The sequence below is a fragment of the Anguilla anguilla genome, chromosome 8, assembly GCF_013347855.1.
Source record: "Anguilla anguilla isolate fAngAng1 chromosome 8, fAngAng1.pri, whole genome shotgun sequence".
NCBI classification, from domain to species: domain Eukaryota; kingdom Metazoa; phylum Chordata; class Actinopteri; order Anguilliformes; family Anguillidae; genus Anguilla; species Anguilla anguilla.
Window position 1 is genome coordinate 33,778,779 of NC_049208.1, and position 14,750 is coordinate 33,793,528.

Below are 14,750 nucleotides of genomic sequence, written 5' to 3' on the forward strand. Positions count from 1 at the left end.
TCCTCCACTGCCTCCCCTTTTCTCTCTCTCTCTTTCCCTCCTCCGCTGCCTCCTCCTCTCTCTCTCTCTTTCCCTCCTCCGCTGCCTGCTCTTCTCTCTCTCTCTCTCTCTTTCTGGGCGGCCTGCCCGTTCTCCTCTCGCAGCTGACCGCCCTCCTGCCCGCGCAGCAGCAGCTGCTTCTGCAGCAGGCTCAGGCGCAGCTGCTGGCCGCAGCCGTGCAGCAGTCCAGCGCAGCCCACGCAGCCCACGCAGCCCACGCAGCTCAGGCGGCGCAGGCGGCGCAGGCGGCCGCCGCGGCCAATCAGGCGGCGCAGTCCCAGTCGCAGCCTGACGGCACGCAGGAGCAGACCCCTGCCCCGGCCCCGCCCCCGGCTCCGCCCCAGCTCACCCTCTCGCAGCCCGTTCAGCTTACAGCGCAAGTACGACCCGGCTGTCCACTGACTCAGGGAATCCCAGTAGATTTATCATTAGCAGTGTGCTCACATACCTACTCAAAACAATGTATGTTCAATAATTTTGATATATGTAACTTATTTATATATATGCATTTCACACACACACACACACACACACACACAACCCTCCCTTGTCCTAGCCCTAGCTAAATGAGCTAATTGGTTGTATACACTTATACTGGTTTACTCTTAGATTAGATCACTGTAAAGCATTTCACAAGAATAGTCTACAGCTGTCATTCATGCAGTTATCAAGAAATGTAGCTAAAATGTCAGATGGCATAAATGTTATGGCTAATTGAGTAATTAAGGCCAGAAGTTGGTATGAAAACCTTGTTGTCCACCTCTGCTCTATACCTGAAACATAGAGTAGTATAATGGGTAAGGAGCTGGTCTTGCAACCTAAAGGTCATAGGTTCGATGCCCAGGTAGGACACTACTGTTGTACCCTTTAGCAAGGTACTTAACCTGCATTGCTTCAGGATATATCCAGCTGTGTAAATGTTTGCAATGTAAATGCTGTGTAAAAAGTTGTGTAAGTCGCTTGGATGAGAGCGTCTGCTGAATGCCTGTAATGTAATTGTCCTGTCCTCTCTGACCTCTCTGTCCTGTCCTCTCTGACGTTCTCTCTCTTCCTCAGGACATCCAGCAGCTCTTGCAGCTGCAGCAGCTGGTTCTGGTGCCTGGACACCACTTGCAGTCACCTGCGCAGTTCCTCTTGCCGCAGGCACAGCAAGGGCAGCAAGGTGGGGTCCTAAGGCCCTCTCCCGTCTGACGTGCTCTATGCCCCTGCTTTCCCTCCTCCTCCTCCTGTTAGATCCTCACACTGTATTCAAACAAGATCCCAGGGTGAACAGTAAAATCATTTCACACATTTACACAAAAGTGGGGTTTAGGATAACAGTGATTACATACAGTACACGTGTGATTTTGCAAATCATAATACTCACACACACAGTGCATATTATCTGCAGTGTCATGGATGTGGAAAATCGGAATGGATGCCGAAGTATAAGATCATACAAGAATGACTAGTATTGGAGTGAGTGAAATGTATGAAACTACACTGATGCATTTTTGTGTACTTACAAATACATAAATGTATTTCTTAGGCCTGCTATCGACACCAAATTTAATTTCACTACCTCAACAAAACCAAGGGGGGCTCCTGTCAACTCCCTCCAGACTGGGCCTCCAAGCACAGGTAGGATCAGCAGGAAAACTCCTGGCTTTAGTTTGAGTCTGGGCCCAGATCATTTCTGTGCACCAGTAAGCATGTATCAAAGTATTAATGTGCCTCCAGGGAGAGAATATTAGAGGCATGTTTGCTAACTGCGCTTTTGCCCTGCAGAGAGACAAGGGTATTGACGGTAGTGTGACGTTAGCCTCCGGTGTGACAGCTCACCCTGAGGAGCCGAGCGACCTGGAAGAGCTGGAGCAGTTTGCACGCACCTTTAAACAGAGGAGAATCAAGCTGGGCTTCACACAGGTACACCATACACCGCACACGCTCAACACTATTAAATAACACACTCCACAACATTCACTAAACTCACTATGTAGTACACACTCTATACACACTATACACTACACACACATTCGGCAAAACACACTAAACACACTTTATACTATACACACTATACACCACATGCATTCTACACTATTAAACAACACACTCTACTGTATAAATATTATACACCACACACGCTCTATACTATACACCCTGTGCACCACACACCATCAATTACCCTGACTAAATTAGCTAATATGGCTGTATACACCAATACTGGTTTACTCATAGATTAGATCACAGTAAAGCATTTCACAAGAACAGTCGACAGCTGTTCTTGTGACAAATTCATGCATTTATCAAGAATTGTCAGATGGCATGAATGTTACGGCTAATTGAGAAATTAAGGTCAGAAGCTGGTATAAAATCCAGAAAATGATACAGCCCTCATTGCCCACCTCTGCTCTATACTATAAACATACACACACTTTCCATCATGCACCTTGAACAAAAACAGTGTACACTGATTACTGAGTTTACAGTGTCAAAACTATATATCATATAAATATACACTGGCTGGTGCCTACACTGTTTCTGCTCCTCTAACCATAAAAAGCATGTTTTAGTGCATATCTATAGTGTGCCTCTATCATGTAGCCATGCTGAAATATAACCCGCAATATGTGTCTGAAATTTCATAGAAAGCACTAACTCTGTGTTATAGTGTGTACTGTCTCTTTATTAAATTGTGTATTGCTGAGCTGATGTGTCAGTGGTGTGCTGTGACTGTGCTTCAGGGTGACGTGGGGATGGCTATGGGGAAGCTCTATGGTAACGACTTCAGCCAGACCACCATCTCCCGCTTCGAGGCCCTGAACCTCAGCTTCAAGAACATGTGCAAGCTGAAGCCCCTGCTTGAGAAGTGGCTCACTGACGCAGGTGGGAGCAGAGGGTGTGGGGGTCGCGCTGTGTGGGTGTGCATGTGTGTGCACCTGCACGTGTGTGTGTGTGTGTGTGTGTGTGTGTTCATGTGTGTATGTGTGTTTGTGTGTGTGTGTTCATGTGTGTATGTTTGTGTTTGTGTGTAAGTGTGTGTGTGTGTGTGTGAGAGAGAGAGTGAGACAGCAGATTGTGTGTGTGTGTGTGTGAGAGAGAGAGAGTGAGACAGCAGAGTGTGTGTGTGTGTGTGTGTGAGAGAGAGAGAGTGAGACAGCAGATTGTGTGTGTGTGTGTGAGAGAGAGAGAGAGTGAGACAGCAGATTGTGTGTGTGTGTGCGTGTGTGTGTGTGTGAGAGAGAGAGAGTGAGACAGCAGATTGTGTGTGCGTGTGTGTGTGTGTGAGAGAGAGAGAGTGAGACAGCAGAGTGTGTGTGTGTGTGTGTGTGAGAGAGTGAGAGTGAGACAGCAGATTGTGTGTGTGTGTGTGTGAGAGAGAGAGAGTGAGACAGCAGAGTGTGTGTGTATAGTTAATCTCTCTCTCTCTCTCTCTCTCTCAGAGACCATGGCGATAGACTGCACTCTCCCCAGCCCCAGCTCTCTCTCCTCTCCCACCCTGAGCTTCGAGGGGCTGCCCGGGCGCCGCAGGAAGAAGCGCACCAGCATCGAGACCAACATCCGCGTGGCCTTGGAACGCAACTTCATCGCGGTGAGACAGAGCCGCCGCCCGCGCTCAGCTCCCTGCTCAACCTATGAGAAAGGGAGACGTGTTAGCATAAGGTCGAACAAAAAAGCTACGGTGTGCTGCAGAAAACTACAATGTGCTTTAGAAAACAATGGTCATGGCATTGTTTGATTGCGAATCTAAAAGTGTGGAGTACAGAGCCAAATCAAGAAGAAAAAAAAGATGTCTTTGTCCCAAACAATATGGAGCTCACTGTATGTGAGTGAAAGAGCAAGGAAAGAAGTTCAGAGCAAAGAGGGGTGCAAAGGTTTATGGTATTTAGGGCACTTTCACATGCAGCCGCAGCTGTTTGTGAGTGCTGTGTGAAACCTGAGAAACATGGCGGTTTCAGGCGCAGACGTAAACCTCACAGACGCTCAGAGCACTGTGACAGAGGCTGTGCCCGTGCTGTTGGTGGTGAGGCCGATGTAACCGTTCCCCACAGAACCAGAAGCCTACCTCAGAGGAGATCCTGCATATGGCGGAGCACCTGAATATGGAGAAGGAGGTGATCCGGGTCTGGTTCTGCAACCGGCGCCAGAAAGAGAAACGCATCAACCCCTCCAGCGTCACCCCCCCCTTGCCCAGCCAGCCCCCCCCTGTGACGCACAAACCCCCCTGCTACAGCCCACACATGGTATGGCCCGCACTCTCCTGACCTCGCCCCTTCCCCCCTGCTGCCATGTTCTGGCGTGAGCATGGTGTCTACCGGCTGCCGTGTGACCTGATTTTTCTGATTCCACCCACTCCAAATCCACCCCATTACTGCTTCCACCCTGAGCATGATCTCACCCCACCCTGCTCGACTTTACCCCCGCCTCGACCCAAACCCCGCCCCCGCTTGCTCCGCTCTCCCCCTCGCGCTCCGCGTGGACCCCGCCCGTGTGGTACTGTTCGCACCCACAGCGCCCGCCCACGGGACGCACGCTTTCATCTCCTCACCGCTGCGTTCCCCTCGCTCTTTTTCCCCTCTCTCATTCACTCTGTCTCTGCCCCCTTCAGATGTCCGGTCAGGGACTGTCCCCAGCTGTCACCAGCCTTTGCACCGCAGGTCAGTGTGCGAGCCCTGTCCCTCTGTCTGTGTGTAAAGCCTGTCCTCTGAAGTGTGAGGTAAGGAGGTGTGTAGAACGTTGTGTGTGTGTGTGTGTGGGCGGGGGGTGGGGGGCTGTGGGGGGGGGGGGGGTGGGGCAGAGGAAGAATGTGGGGCAGAGGATGCAGGGTGTGGGGTGTGGTGTGGGAGGGGTTTGCCGGTGGTTTTGATACGGAAAAGGGCACCTGACGTCGGGCTTCCGTTGCGGGGACAGGCCTCAGATTTATATCTCGCTTGGCTGCTCTCGATGGTGTGAAATAAAGATTTTATACGTCTCCAGGCATAAAGGCACCGAATAGGATCTTCCCTCTAGCTTTTTGCAAGGGATTGTGGGGAAAGAGAGAAACGGTTCACCAAAAGTTCAGTGGGGCGGCCTTTTGTATGTTGTTTCTTTTCACTCACAGAAAAGCCGGACCTTCCTGATGGTGAGCTCTAAGTTTAGCTTAGCTTCGGAAAAAGACCAGTGACAGCTTAATTAACATCTGTATTACCTTCACACTGAAATGGCACTGTCCATTTCAGCTATAGATGAGTGAGGCCTATAGAGTTAAAGGCACACTGACAGTAATGATGTCTTCTCTTTTTTGTTTGTTTTCCCCTCTTCTTCAGTAACCACAACATCTTCAGCGATGTGCCCTCTGACACCAAGCAGCCCAGTGGTTATCGGCTCCTCCCCTTCTCCAGTGACCCCGCCCCCCTGCAGCACCGCCAGCCCCGCCCCTCCCAGCCACAGTGCGCTGAGCCTCAACCCGAGGTGAGATATTGCAACATCGTCCGTACACTCAAACTCATGCAGAACACAGGCTGCCTCAATTCTACCAGGTTTTTAAAGTACTGTCACTACGGTTCTATACTCAAATTCACGTTAATTCTCGGCCAGTTTCCACCACTGAAATCTCACAGCATTCGTAATCAGTGTCGTGCGGTTCAAAAGCAGTTTAACAGGTCAGTTTTTCTGTTTGGGTAAATCAGGGGTTTAAGTTAAACAACATAATAATTAACAGTGTCATCACCATGACTGAATGACGCTCGGTGACTTTCCTGCAAAGTAATGAGCTCTTTATGTGTCTCTGGCTTTAACCGGTCAGCAGACCCAGAGCAGCAAAGCCACTCAAGTTGCCCCCTGTACCTCTGGAATCCAAACGCAACCAGTGAGGAGCAGCATGCCGTGCATTTTCATATGGCCAGAGAGACATCACTCATTATAAAACACAAAGGTGGCTGCTGTCGAATGTAGTTTATCCTCCATTTTGGGATGTTTTTTAGAGTAATGCAATACACAGTAAAGAAAGCACTGATCACTTGGCACGTACTGGCAGTAAATATTGAGGCTTGCAATATGAAAGATGTGCTTTTCCTCCAGTTTGTGATGATGGATGTGAGACCAGTTGAAAAAACTGATAACAACATAATGACACATTTTTTTCAGTTCCTTCAACCCTGAGCAACCTAACTGCCCCTCTTCCTCCCCCTCCTCCATCCTTCCATCCTCCCAATCTTAGCATGGCTGTTTCCTCACCCTTTGAATGTGGTTTTTGTTCACAGCTTGTGGTGTACTGGTAAAAAGAATGGTGACGTGTCTAACTACATCACCAATATGGCCGCCAATCTGAGGTAAATAAGAGAGGGAGATGGCTGCTCCGCATGCACACACACGCACGCACACTCACACACACACACACACACACACACACACACATGCACACACACACACACACACACACACACACTCACACACATGCACACACACACACTCACACACAAACACACACACGCACACATTCACACAGACGTATGCACACACACTTATGCAGGGAAATACAGTGGTATGCACAAGTTTTGGCACCCTTGGTCAAATTGCATGTTTTGTTAAATCTCTAAGTGAAAAGAAGTCAACACAACCTCTGCAGGGTACAAACTTAAACATGACATATTTCTGCAAAGGTTCATGCACAGTTGCTGTATGTTTGTTGAATTTAGCAGTTAGAAAAAATAAAACAGTAAATATTGTGCTTTATTAGTCTCAAAAACCACATGACTGAGAAAAGCAGCTGACTGAGAAGTGTTATTTTAACACGTCCAGCTGGAGTTTCCACTCTCAGAAACATCAGTAAGAAATGTAAATTAAGGTCAAGGCAGTGTTTCTCACACAAAAATGATCTGCATGGAAGAGTTGTCAGAAGGAAACCTTTCCTGTGATCTTATCATAAAAGCCAAAGTCTGAAGTATGCAATACAACTTTTATAAACGATAGACTTTTTGGCACAAAATGCTGTGGATTGACGACACATAAATTCAGCTCTTTGGCCACAACCATCAAAAATACATTTGGTGAAAAATAGGGGAAGTATTTGGAAAAAAAACACCTTTCCAGCTGTTAAGAATGGGGGGGATGATCTATTACTCAGCCAGTGGCACAGGAAACCTGTGGGTGGAAGGAAGAATTGACTCAATTAAATATCAACAAATCCTAGAAGCTAATGTCCCGGAGTCAGCGAAGAAATTAAAGCTGAAAAGAATTTGGATATATTGCAATAAGACGATGATCCAAATCATCAACATCTCAAAATCAACCATGCACTACTTAAAGGGACAAATGATTAAGGTATTAGAAATGCTGTCATAGTTCCCAGACTTGAATATTATTGAAGATCTGGGGGAAGGTCTCAAACATGTAGCGCATGCAAGAAGAAGAATATTTATGAACTAGAAGGGATCTGCAAGGAAGGATGGAGAAATCATTCCTAAAGCAAGAACAGAGAATTGTAAGCTGGCTACAAGAAGTGTTTGTAAGCTGTGAAATATGCTCAAGGAGGTGTTGCTGACTGGTGCCTGACAGGGTGCTCAGACTTTATCACATGCCACATTTACTGTTTTTATTTTTTCAGTCTGTTATATTCCACAAATAAAATGTAATTGTGCGCTCAAAGAATCAGAAATATGTCATGTTTTAGTTCTCTGCAGAGGTTGTCTTGACTTCAGTTTTAAAAAACAACATTTAATTTGTGCCCTATGCATGCCACTGTATGTATGTGTACAGTGAACACAAATTATTCAAATCCTAAATATAAAGAGAAACAAAAGTCAAAAAATCTTCAGAACAACTGTTTAACCATTTCTTACAAATGTGTTGCTTGAGTAAATAACAATAAATACAAAGGGAAATTTGGTGTTCAGAATGTTTGTAAATGCAATAATATCAGAACATCTCTTGCTCACTGTTTCTGTACTGGTGCACAATGGTGGACGCTGAATTAGTCACATCTGGAAAATGTGCTCCTCTGAGCAAGATCGCGCTCTTTGAACTTTGCACTCCTGCTGATGTTTCCTCTGTCAATAAATAAAACCCTTCACCTAGGCTCCTTATAATATCTTAAATAACATTTTGTAGAGGTATTACTCTCAAGAGCCCTTCTCTCCACAGCTGGAGAGTGGCTGGAGGTTTTTGATATTATGTATGAGCTTCGTCATGTGGTCTTACAACAGGGTTCTGATTGGGTTGTGCGCATTGCAGTGAATTACAGCGCTCCTAAACTTGCTTGCACATGTGTGTCTGTCTCTCCGCCTCTGTCTGTCTGTCTGTCTGTCCTGTCTGTCTGTCTCCTGCGGCGCGCTCGCTCTGCGTGTCTGTCTGCTCGCCCGCGCATTTCCAGGAACACAGCGATGGGGGTAAACGCAGGGAGGAGCCAAGCTCTCATCAGCAGCAACCCCCTGGCTACCCTGCAAGGTGTGTGGAGTCAGAGCAGAGAGCAGCAGCCTGCACGGAGTATTACACTGAGAGAGTTAGGCAGGAATATAGTGTAACATCTGCCCATTAATACATTTATTGAAAATGAGAAAAAAGGTTGCCTTATTTACTTAAACCTAAACTAGCGAAAGATGTTGACGATATGTATGTGCAAGTGCGTGAGCACACGTGATGGTCTTAAATGGAAAAGCTCACTCCAGGTAGTTTACCAAAGTTGGCAACCCTGCTGAGGGCCTATCATCACTAAAGAGGGTCTGGTTTTGGAATGCGTGAGAATGGAGGGTTACCTGGAAAAATGAGGGGAAGATGGAGACATAGAGAGATAGTAACCAGGTTAGGGAAAGGAGGGTGAGGCAGAGGAAGAAGAAAGGATAGAAGTTGTCTGAGCGAACAGAGATGAAAATGTTTTTTTTTCATGCCATCCCCATTTAAGCCTTGCACATCCATTGGTCCTGTCAATCAGCTATCTCTTTAACAGCCTTCCTCTACTGCCCGCCAGCTCAGTCGTTTTCCTTTTCTCTTCTTCTGTTATCATCATTTCTCCCTTCGTTACTTGCGCTCTCACACTCGTTTTCGCATTGCTTTCCATCCGCCATGTTACAATGCTGAAGTTTTGTTTTTGAGTTTGAGCTGTTGTACATGGCCCCTCCCCCCTCCCTCACGCTTTCTCTCTCTCCCGCCCCCTGTCTCAGCTCTGGCAGCCAGTGGTGGTCAGCTGCCCATTTCCAGCCTTGAAGGGGGCGGCGCTGTGATGCTGGGTGGCACGGGGGGCTCAGCAGGAGGGGGTCTGCCTTCCTCCCTTTTCCTCAACCACTCCTCCATACTGCCCCTGACGCCCGGATCCGGCATGGGATTGGTCGGCGCCTCCATGGCCAAGGCCGCCCCGGCGCCCTCGCTTCCCCCCATCGGCAGCGTGAGCGTGAGCCCCGGCTCCTGCTCCCCCGCTTCCTGCCTGAGCCCCGCCTCTTCCTGCTCCTTCAGCGAAGCGGGGCACAGCCCGCTGGATCTGGGAGGGCCCCAGGCCGAGTGACGCACCCAGAAAGGCCAATCACAGGAGGAGGAGGAGGAGCCGGAGCCGGAGGAGGAGGAGCGAACAGAGGAAACGGAAAACCTCACCTTTCAACCAAAGCCGTCTCTCTCTCTCTCCCTGCCTCCCTCCTGCCGTCTCTCACTTCCTTTCTTTCTCTCTCTCTCCGAGTCTTTCAAAGCCAAAAATACACAGAATGGAAGAGAGGAGAGGGGAGAAGGAATGGAGTGTAGGAGGGAAAAGGAGAACGGGAGAGATTTAAACCAAAAATGATCTAACATTACCTATACAGATGGAGAGGAGGCATTGTGGGAGTTTTTTTGTCACTTAAGAGTGAAGACTGCACCTTGTCTGTTTTCTTTAGTGAAAGGATTAACAGAAAGGTCAGGGACGCGTGTTGATTCCTGAGAATCAAAACTGTTCCTGTGTGTGAAAGGACGACAAGGGAAAAAACAGAAGGACTTTGGGAAGGTCAGTAAAGGGAAAAGAAAATAAAGGATTTTAAAGCCAAAAGAAAAGAAACGGAAAGAAAAGGAGAGAATGACAAAAAAATGACAACCATGCCAAAATCCCCTAAACCAAAATACCAAAAACCGAAACCAAAAAAACGGATGGAAAAGCTTTAACTAAAAGACCTGTAAAATACTGACCGTCCAGGACCAGACAACAAACACAAACAACACCAAACCATCCATTGTTCTTTTTTTATTCATTTTTGTATTGCACTTATTTTACATTGACATCTATTATTAATACAAATCGTTTGTGTTTTTATAAATATTTTATGTTTGAATGAGCTGAGCTCAGATATGTATATTGCGTAGTTATGTCAGTGTCTCTGTACCTACCTCTTACCTTTAGCTCTGTGAACATCTGGTAGACTCTCTTTGCGATTTCACATGCGGAAGAGTGGGTGCCTGTTCCTTTCAAAAGATTTAATTTTAGAAGATTTACAAGGAATAATTATTCTTTATTTATTTATTCATTCTATATGTTCGCTGTTTATGTGGTCAGTGGTCCGTTCTTGTTATTGTTATCATCGTCATTACCATTTTTATAATATACTTTCTCAGTTTCCAAGAAAAAGGCAAGTTCAACTTCCGAATCTGCGATTTAGATAGAGTGCCTGTCATTGCAGTAGTATGCAGCAGAGGTATTCATACACACGCACGCGCACACACACAAACACACACACTGACACATGCATGAAATACAAACCATGGCCACGCTCATTGGACTCCACTTCCCATAATCCAGTGCCGCACATCCTCTCAGACAATAACGCACACTGAACGAATGGATACCTAACTGTCCTAACTAACTGCTGTGCACACATTTCTTCTCTAGCAGGCACACACGTCTACACACACATCCGTAGGCCCGTTTGGGTCATTCACAGCAGCGTAGACTCATGCTGTCATCTGTTCGTGTGCGGCTCTGAAGTTCTAGCTTTGTGTGTGAAGAGAGCATCGGTGAAGCAGCGAACGTGCGTCAGTGCGGGAACATTGTTCCGTTGCCCTTTTGTCATCCTTGTTAGACAGCCTTAATATCGTACCGTCGGCGTGGGTGGATGGGCACACGTGGGCTTTTAGTCATCCTTCACTTTCCTTTCTTCATTCTTCTCTTCATTCCAGAAAGTGTTCTTGTTTTTAAACATTAACTCCAGAATGCCAAAGCGTTTATCCTACGGCTGTTTCTGAAGAACCGTAGGGTAGCTGTTCCTACAAAGAATTCAGAGAAGATGTCAGCCATGACCAAAAATAAATAAATAAATAAATAAAAAATGCACACTTAAAAGAGAAGGACCAAAAAGCAACACCTTCCCCCCCACCCCTGTCCCTCTGACCTTTTCGACTGCAGCCAGCGGGGAGCACAGGTAGGGGGGGTACTGGTGGACCGCATGGCGTGAAACTGAGAGAGACATTGCCTCATGAGCAATGGTTAAAACCAAAAACCAAAAAATGACCCAAAGTGAAGAAAATGAATGACAGCCAAACCAAAACCAAATCAAGCCAAATATGGATGGAGGATGGAGGCCTCGTAGAGGGTGGAGCAGTCACGTCTGTCTGTCTGTCTGTCTGTCTGCCTGCCTGGCGAAAATAGGCAGGCGCACATGGAGGCCTGGACTCATGCCCTCCCCCTCAATCTCTCGCTCTCTCTGTCTCTCTGAAGTTCATTTATTCTGGTCCTGGACGGAGAAATATCGAATGACCTCACTGAACTTATAAATACTTTTTCGTTTTTTCGCCTTTATGGTCTATCCATTGAAGCTGTTTGATTTTTGTCGTCTAGTTTCTCCTCTTTGGGATAACGTCGCTTACTTTCACATTTCTCTCATTTTTGTTGTGCTAGAAATTTTCATAAGGTGGTTGCAAAAAATACTGTGAAAACGTAGCTTCCAAATTTTTTTTATTAGACTGGAAAAAACAACCAAAAGAAAAAAATCTGTCGTAAAATAAGCCAAAACTTAAAACCAAAAGCAAAACTTTTGGGACAAACCAAAAAGTAAAGACACAAAACTAAGAACAAAGCTTTATTACACCTGTCCTGTAACTACCCTCCCCATCCCTCTTAAGTGGAAAGGGCTGGATAAGTCATAGTGACTGTGTGTGAGTGTCAGTTTGTGGAAGTGTACAGGGAAGTTTCAGGAAGAATATTTACTGTTTTCACATATACATACAAACCATGAACAAACCTACATGCACAGATTCAGACACGCACACTCATGCATCCATGCACACACGTACCTGCATGAACACCCACATAAACATGTCAGCACACACACACACATGCTCAAACACACATAAACATAAATGCGTAAGCAGTTATACATGTGTACTCAGACACATATCTTTCCTGTCTTTCTACACAAGAAACGTTTGGCCAAAGCATGTGTGTGTAAAAATGCGCATACAGAAATATATGGAAGTGTTTTAATAGAAATGGGAAAACAAAGAAGTGTCCAAAATAATAAGAAAAACAAGTTCTCAACATTAACTTTTAGATGGAATGTAACTGTTTGTGCTTCTATAGATTTGTAGAAAAAAAGATCTACTGCTTCTCCTTGTTCTACTGTTTACTTATTGCTAATGTATAAAAAATGAAGAAGACTTTGTGAAGAAGATAATGACTTGATTTCCAGACCAAAAACTTCAGCTATCTCTCGGGGGTTTTAGTTGGAAGATTTTTATTATCTATTCTGGGAGGCTGGGTGTTGCTGGTTTGATTTATTCACATTTTATAAACTGAGAACTGATGTGTATGTACGTTTATTTCTTGTAATCTGGTAGTTAAGTTGGGAGGGGTAGCATTAAGATTGTGCCATAAAAGAAAAAAGAATTTTTAACTGATACCAAAAATGAAAACTTTGTTCCTGTGTGAAGGGTGGAGGGGCGTGGGTAGAGGGCTAGTTATGCCAGTTGGGAATATAAACACCCTCTCCATCCTGATGCCACCCAATCAGAGATTCAGAGGGAGAGCTGCTTCAGCAAATAGCTTTATTTGGGGGTGCGGCCTGAGAGCAGCACTGTGTACAGTAGCACTGTGAGGATGCTAGCTGTACTTTTGGTTTGAGAGGTGCTGCGGACATGGTGCAACTGTGTTAAACTCCAAAGTGGCTTTATCTGTATGGGCAATAAGTGAGGAGGTTCTTCTGGAGAATACAGGCCATTGAACATATTCTTTGCTTAACCCTCTGTGTCCAAAGTTAAAACTTGAAAGAGGAGTTTCAGAAACAGCGGCAGCATATCATCAGAGCCCAAACAGATTACAGGACTGGAACGGAAGTTACAGCTGTGATTTTAAACATGAACTGAACTTGGCTGAAAACAGGAAAACCACCAAGAACAGAAACGGTAGTCATGGTAGTCAGATACTGGTTTCCTAACAAGCAAGATGTCAATTATTATTGATGTCTAAAAAAAATATCTATCTAGCCAGTTTACTGTGTGTAATTTTGTACATTTATTAATTTTGTACTTTACCAGTGCTGCATATTTACAATGAGACATTTGAATGTGGCAATAATAATAATAATAATAATAATAATAATAACTGATATACAGTATGTGTAACATGCAGAACATTTTACCCTATGGTCCTTATTTCAGGCCTCATATAATGACATGTGAGTCTGTTTCTTGACATTAAATATAGTTTCATAACCAGCTGAACTTCACCCTTCAGACAGTGATCCAGAGGACTGTGCACTCTGACCCCATTTGCCAAAGCTTATTGAAAATGGCTTCTATTCCACAGAACGGCACCAGTGCTAATGTGGGATTTCCATCTGCGGTATATGGAGCACTGCATGGTTGCTAGCCTCACAGCACCGTAAGCTGCGCACAGAAAGCGTGCCTCGCGCGTGTGTTCTGTTCTTCTCCCAATGCTAAATGCACACTCTTCCTCGATTTGGCCACGATGTCTCCACGGCACGCAGCCGGCCCAATCAAAGGCACCCTTGTGCGTGAGAGGGGCACTCCTGTAACAAGCGAAAGTTCCTGCGGAGACAGGAACTCCCCTCCTCTGGAGGTGCGGTCTCGCTCACAGTGCTGCTCTTTTCGGTCGACCCCCTCCCTCACCAGCGCTCTCCCCTTCTTGCCTTTATCTTTGTTCCTGTGTGTTTTTCTCATCCACTGTCGGAAGTAAAAGAGAGATAGTTCATCATATACCTCATGTTCTTCGATGATAAACCAAATATACAAATGCATTTTTTTAAAATGGGGATCATGCTAATTTTGGGGGGTGGGGGGGGTGGGCAGGGGAGGGGGGTGTTAGCGGGAAGTGACTTAAGGGAATGGATAAAAACACAGACAGTAAGGTTATAGGCCAGATGTAGCTTGAGGCTGGCAAATGCTTTGACACGTGATACAGAAGCACACAAATAGACAAGAGCCAATCACAGAGCAGCTGAAATCCCCCACTCCACCCCTGCATTGTAGCACGGTTCCCTGGGATGCACTTGTGTGTGGTTGTGTTGTGCTTTATGTGCTTGTGATGTAACAGCATGCATCAGAAACGCTGGCTGCGATATCTGCACACTCCGGCTGACATATTCTGATCTGAAATTATGTGAGCCGAGGTAGGCCTAGGGCACCGTTAACCGTACTTCCTGCTCAGGACCCTCTGTAGTGGACAACACCACCACCTTTTGTGACTAAAGAGGAATGGCACCATCACTGTTGCAGCTGCCAGCCCCTTGTAGCCTGCTAGAGATGTGAATAGATCCGCTGAGCGGTGGATCAGAACAGAAGGCCAAACT

At 46.0% G+C, this 14,750-nt stretch overlaps 1 protein-coding gene across 3 annotated transcripts in view; it reads left to right on the forward strand.

The window, feature by feature from the left end:
- Nucleotides 1-12,752, forward strand: part of LOC118234719 (POU domain, class 2, transcription factor 2-like) — a 56,031-nt gene extending 43,279 nt beyond the window's left edge. For 2 of the 3 annotated variants that reach the window (XM_035431501.1, XM_035431502.1), the window contains exons 6-16: nt 1,096-1,201; nt 1,568-1,659; nt 1,807-1,944; nt 2,763-2,904; nt 3,462-3,610; nt 4,071-4,262; nt 4,628-4,676; nt 5,325-5,469; nt 6,261-6,329; nt 8,369-8,442; nt 9,156-12,752. In XM_035431501.1, the coding sequence (XP_035287392.1) occupies nt 1,096-1,201; nt 1,568-1,659; nt 1,807-1,944; nt 2,763-2,904; nt 3,462-3,610; nt 4,071-4,262; nt 4,628-4,676; nt 5,325-5,469; nt 6,261-6,329; nt 8,369-8,442; nt 9,156-9,493 (1,494 nt within the window). In that variant the 3' untranslated portion in view covers nt 9,494-12,752. The remainder of the gene's footprint in view (nt 1-1,095; nt 1,202-1,567; nt 1,660-1,806; nt 1,945-2,762; nt 2,905-3,461; nt 3,611-4,070; nt 4,263-4,627; nt 4,677-5,324; nt 5,470-6,260; nt 6,330-8,368; nt 8,443-9,155) is intronic. The other variant, XM_035431503.1, reaches the window with a different exon arrangement.
- Nucleotides 12,753-14,750: the final 1,998 nt, after the last annotated feature.